Genomic DNA, 17,297 nt, shown 5'->3' with positions numbered 1-17,297 from the left:
CGCAATGTTACCTCTCACCTTAGCAAGATGTTCTTCAAGTCTTGTTAGCCCACTTGAGGTGGCCTTGCCACAATACTTGCAAACCCAATCATAGGACTTGCTCTTGTTTGTGGATGGGGCATAATGGGAGGTATGAAGCTCCCATGCAGGATTCTTCTCTCACCATGATGAAGTTTAGAAAGAGGGGGAGTAGAAGAGAGAGAGTAGGTTGAGGATGAAAGCTTGAGCCTTGAGGCCCGAGGGAAAGAGAGAGGGAGAGAGAGAGAGAGAGATGGAGTAGCTTCAAGCTTGAGGCCTGATGGTGAAGGCTTGAGGGAGAGGGAAAGGGGGAGAGGGAAGAGAGAGAGAGAGAGAGAGAGGGAGAAAGAGTGGGAGGGAGTAGCTTGAGGGTGAAAGCTTGAGGGAGAGGGAAAGGGAGAGGGAGAGAGAGGGAGGGAATAGCTTGAGGGAGAGGGAGGGAGAGGAAGAAAGGGAAGGAGAGAGAGAGGGGGGCAATGTAGAATGACGTTGGGGGGAAAGCTTGAGCCTTGCAAGGGAGTGAGAGACTATGAAAGCAACCAAGGACTTGAACAAAATTCAAATGAGCGATGAGAAGCCTTTTTTATAAGGCCTTATGGCTGAAAACAGTAAAAAAAAGGTCAAAAACGGCTCGTTTTTCAAACTGGACAAGATGAGCGTTGCCGACCGTACGACACCGCACGATACCGTACGGTATCGTACTGCACAAACCGTACCGTACGAATACGTTCGTACGGCGTACGGAAACAACCCTGAATCAAAGACGAGTAAAATGCTGAGTACTGAGAGGGCAAATGCGACAGCAACGTTATGGCCATGTCCGTTTTGATGATATCTCCTTCCCAGCCTGAAGAACTTCCTGCTGAAGAGTCTGCAGCTCATAACCCGCATCTGTACTTCCAAGGAAATCCTCTTCATGGGTGATACCCTGTTGTAAAGAGAAGCCAAATGCTGCCATATACCTCTGGCCAGCGTCATATGCTTTACATGATTGATTACCTGCGGTGTGCAGTTGAGGAAGATAAACGAACGGACCCTGGCGTTGACACGATACCACATCTGTGCCTGTGTCTCCCGGTCCTTTCGGATCGACGGTAACTCCCCTTCCTCTACTTCCGGCCGTGGAATCCCAACAACGATGAAATCAGCAAGGTCGTAAGACTCCAGAACAGATTCCATCATAACCTTCCATATGCCATAGTTGTTCCCTTCCAACTGACGGTCCACCGGGAACGTGGGGAGTGTAGGGATCTTCACATGCCTCTCGGCCATCTCTAACAGATCTGCCATTGCGGGGATGTACTCTGAAAAATGGTGGGTGGGAGGGAACAAAGAAGAACTCACCCCTGCAAGTGGCTGTCCAGCAAATCAGCCCGCCGTCCTCTTGCTTCTCCTCGTCCCAAATAGTCCCATGCAGCCCACCAATCAGCAACACAACAGTCCCCTCCTTGCTCACACAAATCCCAAGCTCTATCACGAGCCTAGAGCTCTGATACCATGTCAGAATGCGCAGCGGAGATGATGACCTGATCTGGGAACACAAGAGCAAACGCAATGCAGAAAACAACAGCACAAGAGAGAGAGAGATAGAGGCGTGTAACTCTGCTCTATACACACAAGGAAGATCCCGGAATGATACAATATGTGGCAAGGGCTGTGGGGCCATTTTATATGGCCCCCATATAGCAGTCGGCCTGCTGTAGGGCAGCCGACAGGGCCTGAACCTCCATGACCACCCATGAGCACCAGTCGCACAGCGGCAGGGTGTTGGCCAGCTCATCTGGGAGGTCGTGGACCTGAAGGAACATAACCAGCCATCACCAGCATGTCTAAATGCAGTCGGCCAGCTTCAGGTGTCTTCCTTCCACCACGGGGCTGCTACCCAAGCCACAGAAAAATAGGAAAAAAATGGGGAAAAAAATACGGGGAGTGAGGAAAAATGAGAAAACACCTACAAGGGCAGGCACACCCACAACAAAGCCCCTGGTGTCTACAGAAAGACAAGAGATGACTTCTAACAATACCCCCCTCTTGAAAAATGGCAAGCGTCCTCGATTGCACTCAATGGTAGAGTAAGGCATCTTATGAGCAAAGACGCCCCATATGACAAAAGCAATGGCCCTCCAGTGCATCTCGGTGATAAAACAATCATCCTGCACAATATGGCAACACCGTCATGTGAAAAGTGACAAACAACTCTTGCTTGTTCCTTCAGAACTTGCAGCAAAAGTCTAAAACCAAGTGGAAACACGTGACCTATGTTAGCCAAAAACAAAACCATGCATCATTCTACATATGACACACATATACATTCGCAAACAATATGCTTCTCAAGATGCTCTACCTACTCTAAAGTAACAGTCTTAAGGGCTGCTCGCTAGCCTTACGCCCATGGACATCCCGCAGGAGTTGCGATTGGTGGTACAACATGAGCATATGAAAGCACTCAACGCATCCAAAAAATACATCCACTAAGTACTTTCCACATATGTCCCTCTTGATGCTTTACCCACTCTGCTCATGGCCATCCCGCAGGAGCCACACCCAGTGGTGCATCCATGAACATAATAAAGTACTTGATGTATCATACCAACATACATGCCTCACACGACACAATCCAGAGTATTCCCAATGTATTCTCAAGGGTACTAGGATCCAATGGCACCAGAATACAATAATACCTCAAAAAGTGTATGCATACATGCACAAATAGAGTTCGATCCATATATCTATGAACCAAACCAACTCTAGGACTGCTCGCAAGACTTATGCCCTCCATAGAGTCTCGAAGTGTTAGCTCAGGTTGCCGCAGACTTTGAGCTCAACCAAACCATGCCATTTCAAAGGAGACCAACTCCACAAATAGCAGCATCTCAATATCCAATTGACCGATCCTGTGGTCAAGAACAGCCAGAACCATATGACAAAGATCAATGTCCGAATCTTCCTCAATCATACCTTAGTTCCAAAGGCAAAAACCATCTCTGTTAACCATAGGTGTAGACAGAGTTATCCATAGTTGCAGTTATAGTTCATGGTGCAATCGACTTGGAACCATACCCAACGGTACCATCTCATGTGACTAGTACACGATATCATAGAAGTCCCATAAGCAGATGTACTGTCAGCTATCAATACCTTCCGGTGAATACAAAGATGTCACCAAGCAACTCCTAGATGACAACTGAGCCTGTTTGTAACAAGGGAGCGGAGGTGCTCCCCCCCTCTTGAGCATCAGGCAATGCTCCAGACCCCAGCTTTGCTGAACGTGAATGAGCCATAGCAAGAGTCGGCTCCAACTCAAAGGCATCAAGATAAAGCTGCAATACCTGAGGTGAATCTGCTAAATCACCCTCCTCCATCCACTTCGCATCCATCGGTGAATAGTTCTTGAACTTCACAAGATAGCGACGGGAAACTTTACCTCGTACCTATCTTTCCTTGTGTGCTAGTATCTGCTCGGGAATAAGAACCTCATCGAGTTCCTCCACTTTTGTCTGAGCCTCATCTGATACATCTTCAGGCACCCAAAACCTACTTGCACTCCACCCAAGCGGTAAGCACAAGTCCCCGATGAAGCATAGTAGATCATCACTGCTCAACATAGAAAGAAGCTGCCTTTCGAACCCATGAAGCCTCCGTAAAGATACCACCGGTGACAAAGTGTCGAAAGCCATAGCCTTCAACCCATCTTTTGCACCATAACACTTCAATTGCTTCTTGTTCTTGGCTTACTACTTGTCCTTGGTGTCTTTTCTCGTGAGCTTCATCCTTAGCTCTTGCTCTTCACCTCATATAGGCAAAGACACACAATCCTGCACTACCTCCTGCACTTCCTTTTCACTTTCCACATGTTGAAGCTCTTTCTTGATGTGACTCTCATGATGTAGATCGGTAACTTCAATGCTCAGAAATCAGCACACTTGTTGCGACAAAATTAACGCACAAAACGAAATGTAGATGTGCAGAAAAATAGAGAGAAAGAAGAAAGAAAGAAAGAAAGCTGTATTAACGTCTACTAGAGGCCGTCGACCTATGAGACAAATCAATGTACAACTGTCAATGTTCTCTGGATGTCCAGAAAAAAAGGACAAAATGAACATGAAATATGAAAGTACTGAGCTAGTGGGGGGGGGGGTGATGGACGGAGCACTACTGCTAGAGGCTCAGTATGCAACCTATATGCGTAGGGTATACAAGAATGCGCAATGCAGATCTGTCCAGCTCCAACTAGTACCATAATGGGGGTGTATTAACGTCTACTAGAGGCCGTCGACCTATGAGACAAATCAATGTACAACTGTCAATGTCCTCTGGATGTCCAGAAAAAAAGGACAAAATGAGCATGAAATATGAAAGTACTGAGCTAGTGGGGGGGGGGTGATGGATGGAGCACTACTGCTAGAGGCTCAGTATGCAACCTATATGCGTAGGGTATACAAGAATGCAATGCAGATCTGTCTAGCTCCAACTAGTACCATAATGGGGGTGTAATATGTGATACATAGGTGATGGCGAGGCAAAAATCCCTCGGAGCAACTTTTGTTACTTAATAGAAATTATCATTTCATGACTTTTCAGTACAGAATATAGATGTAATTTGTAACAGTGGTATGCAGGTACACCCAGTTGTAGGACTGCACCTGGGTGTACCATTATTTTTTTAAAATAAAACCTGCATCCGTTCATAAAAGCTTCGATATCATCGTCGAAACACGCGTTGAAATACGTGTCGAAAAGAGTGTTGCTAAGTGCATCGAAATAAGTGTCTGAATATGCACCGCTGCTTTCGTGAAACTCGCGTCGGATTAAGCGTCGATATAGGTGTCAGACAAATAAGATGTTTTCGACGTTTGTTTCAACGCTTTCATCGAATCTCCGGGTGTGAGTGTAAGTGAGCGAGCCGCTCCTGGATATGGTGGTGATGTCGAGCCCGTATCTTTGTGATCTCCCTCTGATGTAGTCTGGGAGTTTGGTAGCCTGGTGCTCTCGGTTTTCGTCTCCATCTGGCTCGGAGGTCCTCGGTGTGCTGAAGTGTAACCCTCTCCTGTGTCAGGGTAGGCACTAGAAAAACTAGCCAAATCTGCGCTGGTCTGCGGACTCCACGATCTGGCAGAGTGAGGGATGTCCACTGAAGATGGTGGTGTATCTCTCTCTAATGACACTATATGCTCTGCATCTGCATACATAATGCTCCTCACTCTCAACCTCCTCCTGGCATAGTTTGCATATCCTCTCTGCTATGGGGATCCGTACTGGCCTACCTGCCTCAATCTCAAGTTGGTGTGATGACACTCTGAGCTGGCCAATTGCCACTTGGGCACTGTGAGGCATGTACACATCCATATATCCGGTTCGCTGAATGAATCCATCCGCTGAGATACGCATAAATTAATCTCTGTGTAGTATAGCATCTTCGGCTGTAGAGGCTGATTGGGTGTAATCCAAGTCTCCTGAGTGTATCGCTGCCATAAATCTTGCCGAAGGACTCTGTTCCTCTCACTGTGAGAGAGTTGGATGTGTGGTGCATGTATATCATACTGGAAAGGTGGCAGGTGATCTATTCTGAAACCATGCCGAGTGAGCCACTGTATCATCTCTGAATACCATGATCTCCTATCTCCACTCTCTGTGAGCTGCCTAGACGCTTCAAAAGCTCTATGTGAGAGTCGATCTGATGGCATATCTCTGATCCTCTGTATGAAGCAGATCGTCTGGAAGAGGGCTTCTACTAGCATAGGAGGTGCAACAAACTCCACTCGGACAATGTCATGTGGGACAGAGGTGCAGCAAACTCCGCTCGGACAATGTCATGTGGGACAAAGGGTTTGCTGCGGATCATCCGTGAGAGCATGAGAATGTGAGGCCTCTCTATCTGAGACCATGTGGAGGTGGCGAGCCCAGGTGCCCATACTGTTGCAGGTTGCAACATACATCAAAACAGGGGTGACTAGTGTGTCAAACAACCACCCTTTCGTGCGGGGCTCGTGGAAGTGTGCTTGGTGACATTGTCTCTCTAGCATGGCCAGAGCTGCATACCCTCGTGTGAGTCTATCCCTGGCTGCCTGTGCCATAGTAAATCTTCCTGGTGGAGTTGCGAATGTAATCCCCAAGTACACATATGAGTCTACCACCTCTACCTGTCCTCCTGCTAGTGTGAAGATGGTCTGTTGTCGAACCGGCCCTGAGGTGTGGAAAATCATGACCTTGGTTTTCCCAAGGTTCACTGTAAGCCCCCTATGTGTGCAGAAGTCATCGAGTGCATGGAGATGATGCTATAGTCCCATCTGCGACTCAGAGACCAAAATAATATCATATGCATATAGCATAATGTGGACTGTGGTACCTGAGATGTCTACCCCATCCCCACCACCGTGAACAATGAAGTCAGCCACCTCATCAATGTATAGCCCAAATAGTGTAGGAGAGAGTGGGCATCCTTGCTTCACACCTATGGTGCTAGCAATAACATCAGATAGCCCCCCGGGGCATCGTATGCGCGGCGCTGGAAGAGTCTCTCCCGTGGCACCGTGTCAAATGCTTTGCAGAAATCCACAAAGCAGCAGTATAATCTCCTCTCCCGCGCCCTAGCTTGATCAATCAGACATCTCAGAGTGAATATATGGTCAATAGTGGAGAAAGCTTGTCAGAATCCAGCCTGCCCTGGTGCTCGCAGTCCCTACTTCTCTGCATATGAGCTCAACTCTGCCTCGAGCACTGTGTCATAACATTTGGCCAATGTATGACCAATCATGATAGTCTTGTAGTTGCTGGGTTCTAGCATGTCTCCCGCTTTGGAGAGGCACGATGGTGTGCATAGTCCACTTAGCTGGTAGGCCCTCCACTAGTGCCCTATTAAAGAGGTGAGCAACAAAGGGTGCCAGTGTGTTAGCTGCATAAATAAGATGCTCACTTTGTATACTTGTGTGGTCAACCGATCTCCCATGCTGTAACCGGCAGATAGCTCTCTCTACCATCGAGGCGGTAAAGAAAGTAGAGGTGGTGGTAGGGCGGGGCTCCTGCGGCTGTGGTATGGGCGGTTGCTGAGGGATATGGTAGAGGCTCTTTGCATGTGTGTGCCATGTGTGTGGATCCTCAATCGGGGTACGAGGGCGAGGCTCTCTCATCCGGCGCCATGTAGTGGCTGTATCTTTGCTCATGAGAAGGTGGTACATATCCTAGTACTATGCCACCTCATATGCACGCCTCTTATCGGCGTGTAGGGTCCGTATTTGTGGGCTCGCCTGTCTCTCTGTAATGGTCCCTAGTGCTCTTTGGGCGCGGAGGTGTCTGTATAGCTCTTTGCACTCATCATCATACCACCGATTCTGGGGCATGCTCCCGCTGCGGGTGGTGGCCGTATGTAGTAGAGATGACATCTGAGTGGTGAGTGTGTCTAGGGGTGACAGGGGATCCATCTGGAGTAGCCCGTCATATACATGATGCTCATATATGTCTGCTAGGTGAAGTAGAAAGTGGTATGCGATGCTTGTGTGGGCTGTGTGGGTGCTGGTGTGGAGCTCGCCAGTGACAGCAAGAGGTACGTGTGATCCGCACCGATAGGACAGGGGGGGATGGTGAAAGATGTCATTGCCTGTGTGGTCTCCATGGACCCTATGATGTAGTCCACTGTGCTACCTCCCCCTGACCGTGGAAAGCATGTCAGTGCTCCTGAATCCTGCCACTGTCTCATCCCGTTATAAATAACGAGATGGTGTCGGGCTCCCAACTCAAGTAGGTGATGACCATATCTGGTGTTATCCGACCCCATGTCCTTTGACACCCTGCGAACTCCCATTTCCTCCACCTCTAGTGTGTGCATCACCTCGGGGTGCTCGAAATCATAAATGTCGCACCGTCGGCTCTGTGTCCGTGCGTTGAAGTTCCCCATAAGGAGGACTTTCCCTAGGTTGGAGTAGTGTATGATCTCATCTGAAAGGGCTGCATATGGTGACTCTCCCAATGGCCCTGTGTCCTCCTCCTCCTCTCTACTCTCCTCCTTTGTTGTCATGGCATATCTCGATCCTCTAGGAGAGAAGTAGCATAGAGCAATGTATAACACCCTCTCTGCCGAGAGTTGCAGTCTGATCCACATGTATCTAGCCTCCTGGTCACGTGCCACCACCCGTAGGCGCTCATGTAGTTCTCGCCTAAAGAGTACGGCTATACCTCCAAATCCTCTTGATGTGCTCTGTCGTGTGGTCCCCCTGTGTGTAGACTCCCACTGATAATCCTCTACTTTGGGTAGCCCCCTCTCTAGGCTCTAGTGTGTCTCTGTAAGTAGTATGATGTCCCGTCCCTCCATGACCTCCTCCATCCTCCCAGGATGTGTCCAAAGTGCTCCATTGCAGTTCCAAACTGCTATGTGTATCTGTGAATCTGGATCCTCCATAGCCGATGTCCCATAGGCCGCCTAGCACTAATCGGTGGCCTTGCCATCGATGATGACACGACCATCGCGATAGAATGCTCTCTTGCCCTCTTTCCAGGCCTGTAGGACTCTCGGCATGCATGTTTTCCAGCGTTCTATCTGCATCCTCGTAAGGTTGTCATCTAAATAGATGGGATCTCCTTGTAATCCTCGTAGAATCACCCTCTTCCTCATGAAGGTGGCCCTCTCTGTCTCCTCTGCAAATTGTAGGATGAGGGCTCGCTTGCGTGTTGAGTCTTTCCCGGCTCTCCATGCTTTGGTGAAGGGGAGAGGGTCCTCTTCCTTGTAGCCGAGCTTCCTGCATAGAAGCTGTCCATTTGTCTCGGGAGTGGAGTCGGGTGTCTCAGTTATACCTGTGACTCGAATGTTGAGGCGGCGGGCCTGCCTCATCTTCTCCTCTTCAATGGTGGTGTGAAGGATTTGGTGTTCTTCCCTTTGAGTCTCCTCCCTCACCTCCTTACGGATGTTCTTCTTCACCACTTCAACCCATCCTGATTGCTTGGCTTCGAGTTTCCCCTCCATGTCTTTTGTGATCTCCTTGGAGATCTCTTCTTTGATGGCCGTGAAAGTGTTGCCATTGATCTCCCCTTCTTCCTTCTCGGTGTTCTTGACGGCTACCAGTTCCACTTTCAATGCACTCACCTCATCCTTGAGTGCCATGTTCTCTTGTTCAAGTTCCGTGACCCGTACTTCGAGGGCCATGATGTGCCGGTGTAACTTGTTCTCCACCTCATTGAGTTTGGAATCGGATGTCTTCTTGTTTTCCTTGATTAGTGCCTTCATTGCAGTCTCGAGGGCCTTGAGCTTCTCTTGGAGACTCACAGCCATTCCTTGAGATTATTCTGTAGTGCTTCCCACAAAGAGAGAGAGAGAGAGAGAGAGAGAGAGAGAGAGAGAGAGAGAGAGAATTTCTGGCAGCGCAAGCAGGCTAGCACAGTGTGAGCACAGCAGCCGCAGCCGCAGCAAAGGGGGTGTGCAGCACAAGTAGGGCAGCTTGGGCGGGGATAGGCGTAGCATAGCGCGGACAGGGCAACGCCAGGCGTAGCACAGCCAGGGTGCGCAGTGCGAGCAGGGCAGGACCACCAGTGCTTAGCGCGAGCAGGGAGAGCTTGCGCGACGTCACGCCATGGACCTTGTGAGAGAGAGAGAGCGAGAGCGAGAAAGAAAGAAAGAAAGAAAGATTTTATTAACGTCTTCCAAAAGACCGAACTCGGCCTATGAGACAAATCGGAGTACCTGTATGGGGTATCCTCTGTCATCCCAACAAAATGAAAAAGTACTGAACAAAAAAAGCTGAATCTGGGTGTGCGAGAGAGAGAGAGAGAGAGAGAGAGAGAGAGAGAGAGAGAGAGAGAGAGAGAGAGAGAAAGAAAGATTTTATTAACGTCTTCCAAAAGACCGAACTCGGCCTATGAGACAAATCGGAGTACCTGTATGGGGTATCCTCTGTCATCCCAACAAAATGAAAAAGTACTGAATAAAAAAGCTAATCTGGGTGTGCAGGGGATGGAGCTCTATTACTAGGAGAATGCAAAGCTATATGCATGGAGTATACAATCATGATATGCAACCTAGCTAGCTCCATCCTGTACCATACTGGGGGTATAAAATGGTATACATCAGTGAAGAGGACACAATATTGGGTCCCGAATACCCTCTGTAGGGCCCCCACCACGAATGGTGTATTTGCTTTTATTAGAACGATGTAAAATACTGAAATAAAAAACTGACCGAACCTTCTTGGCTGAGATGGATCTCTGCCCTTGACCTTCAATCCTTCACCCCTTCTGCGTTAGCTTGGTTCTAGGCTGTCTTGGCCCTTGCTTCAGCTTCAGCACTTGGTAAATGATGAGATGAGCAAATGATTTGTGGGCTGGGGTATTTATACCCTCTAGGAAGACTAGGCGGTTGGCTTAGAAGCAGTCGGCTGTCCCATATTTGCTCCACGACTGATAAAATACAGCAAAAAGACTAAATAATGCTGTGCATGACTGAATATTGGACTGGGCACTTAGACGCATGGGAAATGGGCACAGTGCGCACGATGGACTGGATGATGGGCAGCCTGTATGGGCTGCCCCACAATCGCCCTACAGCCCCTTTAGGGCTGGATAACCAGTCGGCTACCCTTGCAAAGGCCCTAGGGCTGTCCTACAGCCCTCCTATGCATGGCTGGTGGGTACAGCCAGGGCCTTCCTAGCCCTTATGGGGGTGGTCTTACACTTTCCCCATGCCCACAAGAGTCCTTGAGGTAGCCCTATGGGCTGGCCCACTTTCCTACATGCAAACCCTAACTATCTACATAGGGCTGTCCTACAGTCCTCCTATGCATGGCTGGTGGGTACAGCCAGGGCCTTCCTAGCCCTTATAGGGGTGGTCGTACACTTTCCCCATGCCCACAAGAGTCCTTGAGGTAGCCCTATGGGCTGGCCCACTTTCCTACATGCAAACCCTAACTATCTACATAGTGCTCTGGCATCCAGTATCATACCAGATACACAGAGTCACTGTCATCATTTTAGAGGGAGACTCACAGCGCGGACAGACACTGTTTCATGTGCAGGACAATGCACACCTGACCTCGAACGACTGGGATAGAACCCTGGCTGACTCGTCCTGGACTAGGCTCACATGGGACCAATTTTCCACCCCAAGTCCTGCACCTTTTGTACAGATATGTCTACGTGGCATCCAAGTGCGGGATGCACGTGACACATGAGACAACCACGAGCTCGCCCCCTTCGGAAAGTTGGTGATTGTCCCGGCCAGAGCAACCACGGACTCGCCTACTTCAGAAAGTCGACGATGTCCCGGCAATGGAACCTTGTAAACCGGCGTCGGTCTTCAGACAAAACGACGAAAGGGTGGTGCAAAAACAAACTTGCACACAAAACACTTCAACACCTTTGAGCACCAAGAAAAGGAAAACAATTAGGGGGAGTGAAACCGATCCCGTCAAGTGGGAATACACTCCTTGGACACCCACACGTGTAATAGCACAACTTAATATCACAATTTGAAATGGACACTTAATAACAAGTGAAAATTGAAATGAAATGAAATGTTGATAGATGGACACTAGCACTGGGGCCGGAACGGGCCGACTCCTCCCTTAATATATGATATATTATTGAGAGTATTTAACAAATACAATGCTCCATGGGTTCAATGAACCAGATGATGTCCATGTACAACTAAGATGAATACAGTACCAAACAAGAGGCTCGAAGTAGATGTTCGAAGGAGAGCAACCACTGTTGCGTGACGAGTGAAGATCAATGCAAGGATGCAACAAAAAGATACTTAGGGCTCTTGTAAGGAGTTCCAAGTTGTAGATGAGTGTGGGAGTGGGCTTGACAATAATCCCACATGGGAACTTTTGGGAGTTTTAGAGTTTTTGTATAAAAGGTGGCTCATTTGAGAGCTTAGGGACACATTGGGCAAACTCATGTTTGAGCTCTCTTGAGACTAGCTCTCCCTCTTCTTCCATAGAGGTGCAAGCTCTTCTCTCTTCCCATCTACATTGTTGTAAGTTCTATTTTTTGTTAATTCAATGCAATAAGTTGATATTTGTCTCTCTTCTCATGTCAATTCTCTAGTGTGCATGTTTCTTGTTGATAGCTTCAAGGTTTGTGTGCATGCTAGGGAAATGAGTATTTGAGAATGAAGAATGCTTTGATCTTGTGTATGCAATAGCTAAGCTTTCTTCTTGTTTTGAATGTATGAATGAGTGGGATGATGAGTGAGTGAGCAATGCCAAGATTGAGCTTGTGTGTGTGTTAAGTCTATGTCAATAGTAGTAGTATTCTTAGCATTCTCTCCATCAAATGGATAAGCTTTTGTGCACCGGTACGGGTTGAATCCCTAGCTCCGAAAGGGATGCAAATCCCATTGGATTGAGCTACATGTGGATCATACTACTCTTGCTACAAGTGAGAGAGTTTTCCGTATCTCCATTGGCGCCGTTGCCGGGGAGAAGACTCAAATCCGGTTGAGAGTGTGTGGAAACCACCACTATTTCCTCTATTGGTTGCAAAACCATTGAGTGATTAGGTTAAGTTCGGGTGTGCAATCCCGGTGTGAGTGGATAAGGTTAGGATAAGAAAAAAAACCATTGAGCGGTTGAGGTTTCTCCCGCATTGTTTTTTATTTATTTTTTACTTTTATTCCTTTTCAAGTACCGTCATTATGTTTACATTCATTGTTTTTTTTGCCATTTCATGCTTTCATGCTTTCATGCTTTTCGCTAACATGGGATTAGTAAAAAAATAAAAATAAAAGAGGTACGTTGCTAAGCTCTTTCATAGCTTATGCAAACTTCATAGGCTCCCAAGTGTGAAGCCCGCTTAAGTAAGAGAGGGAAAGAGAAGAGAGAACGAAAGAAAGAAATAAAAGAGAGAGGTTGCAAATTTTATTTTTTATTTTTGTTTTATATATATATATATATATATATATATATATATATATATATATATAAAAGGCACACAGTAGGAGTCCGCTGCTAGCGAGCGTGAGGAGAGGCCGGTGTAGCTATAGAAGGCGGCGGTTGGCTGCCTGGCTGTAAAAAAAAAAAAAACAAACACACAACCGACGGCGGTTGGCTGCCTGGCTGTGAAAAAACAAAGAGGTGGCCGCCTGGCTGTGAAAAAACAAAAAGGCTGTTGGCTGGCGTGGAGAGTGGCCGCGTGGAAAAAGTAGTAAAAATAATTAAAAAAAAGTGAAGTGGCCGTGTGGAGTGGAGGCGGGGCAGCTAAAGGCCGTTGGAAGGCGTGGAGGCGACTGGCAAGTGGCCGAAAGAGGAGGCTGTGTGCAAAGCAAGGCGTCAGCTGGGCGGCGAGGGATAAGCTAGTTCGAAGGCATCGTCACCTGCAGCTAAGGCTGTGAACGTGGCTGAAGCAAACGAAGGCAGCCGCAAGCAACAAGATGTCGGCTGGTTGAAGCAAGTGGAGGCGACCGGCAGCAGAGGTGAACGCAAGAAAGGTGTAGCAGCTGGCTGTAGGCGGTGGCGGAAGGAGACGAAGAAAAAAATACTAAAGGCCAACCGGTGCGAAGGTGGTGCTGCAGCTGGGAAGAAGGCGAAGCTAACGTGGCTAGAGGTGGCACAAGCACCTCCAACGTAGGCGAAGGAAGCGTTGAAGGTGGTGGCGTGGAGTTGAGTTGGCTGCAGCGTTGAAGGTGGTGGCGTGGAGTTGAGTTGACTGTGCAGTGTTGAAGGCGGTGGCGCAGTGAAGTGGCCTCTGCTGCGGCCAACGCAGGTGTCTGTAGGTGGAGGCGGAAGGCAGGCCGGCAGAGGAGGTGGTGAACGAAGAAGACAAAGGCTTGATTTGGCCGAAAGAGGAGGCTGTGTGGAAAGCAAGGCGTTAGCTGGGCGGCGAGGGATAAGCTAGTCTAAGGCATCGTCACCTGCAGCTAAGGCTGTGAACGTGGCTGAAGCAAACGAAGGCAGCCGCAAGCAACAAGATGTCGGCTGGCTGAAGCAAGTGGAGGCGACCGGCAGTAGAGGCGAATGCAAGAAAGGTGTAGCAGCTGGCTGTAGGCGGTGGCGGAAGGAGACGAAGAAAAAAATACAAAAAGATTATGATTTGAATACACCTGTTGTAGTGCTCGTTGATGTTGTGTGTTTGCATTGATTCATTGCTGATGCTGATTGCTTCTCTTTGCTTCTTGTAGGCATTGCATGTCTCCCCCCTTCCTAATTTGTGTGCACGGTAGGTGGACTATTGGGGCGTGGTTGTATGCTCTTGTTTAGCTGAGATCTCTACAAAATGTTTATTAACAAACACGAAAAGAAAAGAAAGGAATAAATTTGTTATTGGTGCCAATCACCGAATATAGCCGAGGGAAAAAACCCAGTGGGAGAAAAGTGCCCTGGCTTGTTGATCTTATTGTGGAGTCGTTGAGCTTACCCTTGCGCTGGTGGTGGATCCGTGTCCACTTCTGCTGGAAAGTTGGTATCAATTACTTCAGGATACAGGGACAACCCTTCACAAAAACCGGCCTCTGGAGAAGGTGGTAGAGGAAGGAGTGCTTCCTCGCTAAAATATGGCATTGGTTCTATGGGAAGATTCAGCAGACAATTTCGATTTTGGAACTGCGCAATATAGGTACTCATATTGATCCAATATTGACATGTTGAGGCTTGGAGAAGGAGGGCTTGCAAGATAGGTGGTTGCAAGTTATTTAAGCATGTATCCCTCCATTGTTGTGCTTGAATCTCCTCAGGTAATCTACGTTGATTTGGTCCTCTCTCTGGTATTCTCACATTAAGAAGATTATGGCGTTGGGGTGTAATTCCCACAATTTGTTTCATTAAGCCCGTGCCATATCGTCTAAAGTAAGAGCGGCATATCCAACAAATGTGTGAAGCTTCTCCTAATACGAGTCGTGCACACTCTTGACAATGTGGAAATGGGTGATGTTGTTGATAGAATAATGTGACAAAGTGATGCCCACAGCAATTTTCACCTAAAGGAGCATAGAAGTACCTAGAATGAGTTTGAAAAGGAGGAGCACTATAACCCCCGCGATGTTCAGGTCGAGTACTATCGGGGTCAATGCATGGTGGACATGTATCTTGCCAAGTATCCATCAGGAGTTATCTGGACGTAGAACAATGAAATTTAGAAACACTGATATCCATCATTACAATCCCAATCAAAACATTTTAGATAAGATCATCTAAAAAAGAACACCATCCTCTAAAGGCATAAGGAACCACACTATTCAAACATTGATCTACCAAAGAGCTTCAATTGTAGTGTTAATGCCTTATCTTTGGTTTTGGGTATGTCCTTCTTAAGAGGTGGAAAGGTTAGCAATTGTCGAGGAATTTGAGCAAGATAAGTGGATTTAGGCATTGAAGTGCTAGAATCTATGCTCAAAGGAGACTCATTTGGACTTGTCTTAGGTACACAAGTTGATTGTGGAATTGTGTAACAAGGAGAAATTGGGACAGCTGGTGATTCAATACATGTTTTGGGAAGGTCAACACAAGTAGATTTGTAGGTGCTATCAGAGCCACCTATCCTATCTTGAAGAGGTTGTGTTGATTTCTTTTGCACCCACTGATATGGAAAACCGAGGGTGGCTTTTGAAATCTTACTGATACACTCTTTTATCCCTAGCAAACCATGGCATTTGGGAAGCCAAAGTGCTGTTGCACCCTCATAATAGCCTTGTGCTTTAAGAACATGCTTTGGGACCCAACGAGTAACAATCTGAGGTTTAGGCTTGGAAAAGATGTGCTTTTTAGAAGGCTTAGCAACTAGGCTAGATGATACAAGTTTGTAGGCATCTTTGGGTAGCCAAATTGATAATTCCTTCTTGCCTGGCCTTCTTTGAGCAGCGACTAGAGTAGTTGGAACATACCAGGCATGGCCCTCACTTGAGGACTCATCGATTATCCACATCATTTGTGTTAGAGCTTCAAGAGCAGATTTTGAAAGTGGGTTGTGTAAGGTAGAAACACCACCCTTCTGACATGATAACGCTCGTGGACTAGCAGATCCCAGAATGCAATCAGAATCAATTTGCAATTTGTATTGTCTATTCTTCCAATCTAATGAGCAATTGGTAGCACTTAACCATGATCGATCGAGAACAGCTTCTACCACTGCCTTGGACTTACTTGCCACATAAAAGGGCACTGACATCTGGTGATCCTGAATGGACATCATAATGACACATTTTTCCTCTATAGGGTTATCTTCACCTGAGAAGCTTCGTAAGTCAACAGGAATGTGCACAAGTGTTGGTTGACCCAAGGCTATCCATGTGTCAAACGAGAGAACATTATAATCTGCACCAGAGTCAATTAAGGCAGAGACAAAGTAGGTAGTCTCATGAAGATGAAGGCACACTTGAATATTGAAAGGATCGACATATGGTTCATCAGTAGCCAACTGTAGGGCCAACATAGAAGCTTTGCGACGCTCCTTGGCTTTTGCAACTCTAGCTTTAGCCTCTTCTTGAGCCTGACGTTTAAGTAGGTCAAGTGCTTCTTTTCGTGTGTGTGCAGCATGCATTTGTTGAAGCATGGCTTCAGTTAATGGTTCATTGTATTTCTTGAGACGACTTTCATTAATGAAGTTAGGCATTTGCTCACCTTCTAGTGTCTCTAAACGCACTGCACCACTTGGAGTAAGCTCATTAATCACAAACGGTCCTAGGCCACGTTTCTTGAGCTTTCGCTTATGTTTCTTAAGTGTGTACAAGAGCACAAGGTCTCCTTTTTTGAATCGGCCAGTTGTTACATTTCTATCATACCATTGCTTTTGTCTCCTCTTCTCGGCATACATCCCCATCACCGCCAATAAGCGGGTCTCATCAAGCTTTTCCAATTCATCAATGCGTTGTGAAAGCTCATGACCAGTCCAGTCCAATTGTTTAGCTACTCGTAGAGTAGGTACAAGAAATTCAATGGGAAGAATTGCATCTAGCCCAAAAGCAAGCTCAAATGGGGTTGTGCCCATAGATGTTTTATAGACTGTCCTATATGCCCAAAGAACTGAGTGCAACTTTTGCTCCCAATCAGTCCTATGTCCCTCAACAATCTTTGTGAGTGCTGTGCAGAGAATCTTGTTAGTAGGTTGGCCACTAAAGCCCAGACCACCTAATCAACTTAGCTGTGGTATTGCCCGAAAAGTGTCCACCCCCAACACCTGCATGTGTATGAGTCAAGATTTTCAAGTAGTCAGCTTCACATACACACATGCGTAAGTTGCCATCCTTGCCCCTCTTGTAGAGTTGGCCCTCTATCAGCATATAGTTTGCCGCTTCAACTTTAATAGCACGCTTTCGATGTTTAGGAATTTTTTAATCAGTATGACCATGCTGAAGATAGTCCACA

The 17,297-nt window shown here is 47.3% G+C and overlaps 2 protein-coding genes across 4 annotated transcripts in view; one reads left to right on the top strand and one right to left on the bottom strand.

Moving 5' to 3' along the window:
- Positions 1-17,297, top strand: part of LOC147613569 (zinc finger protein BRUTUS-like) — an 88,340-nt gene that overhangs the window by 15,575 nt on the left and 55,468 nt on the right. The window lies entirely within an intron of this gene.
- On the bottom strand, positions 8,052-9,239 carry LOC147613570 (uncharacterized). Its single transcript, XM_086781191.1, has one exon. It carries the CDS (start codon positions 9,230-9,232, stop codon positions 8,438-8,440), a length of 795 nt encoding a protein of 264 aa, XP_086637317.1. The 5' UTR covers positions 9,233-9,239; the 3' UTR covers positions 8,052-8,437.

Source organism: Cibotium barometz, chromosome 43, assembly GCF_041138505.1.
Source record: "Cibotium barometz isolate CiBa-2024 chromosome 43, ASM4113850v1, whole genome shotgun sequence".
Taxonomy (NCBI): domain Eukaryota; kingdom Viridiplantae; phylum Streptophyta; class Polypodiopsida; order Cyatheales; family Cibotiaceae; genus Cibotium; species Cibotium barometz.
Note: the sequence above shows the minus strand (reverse complement) of the source record. Positions and strands in the feature narration are given on the sequence as shown.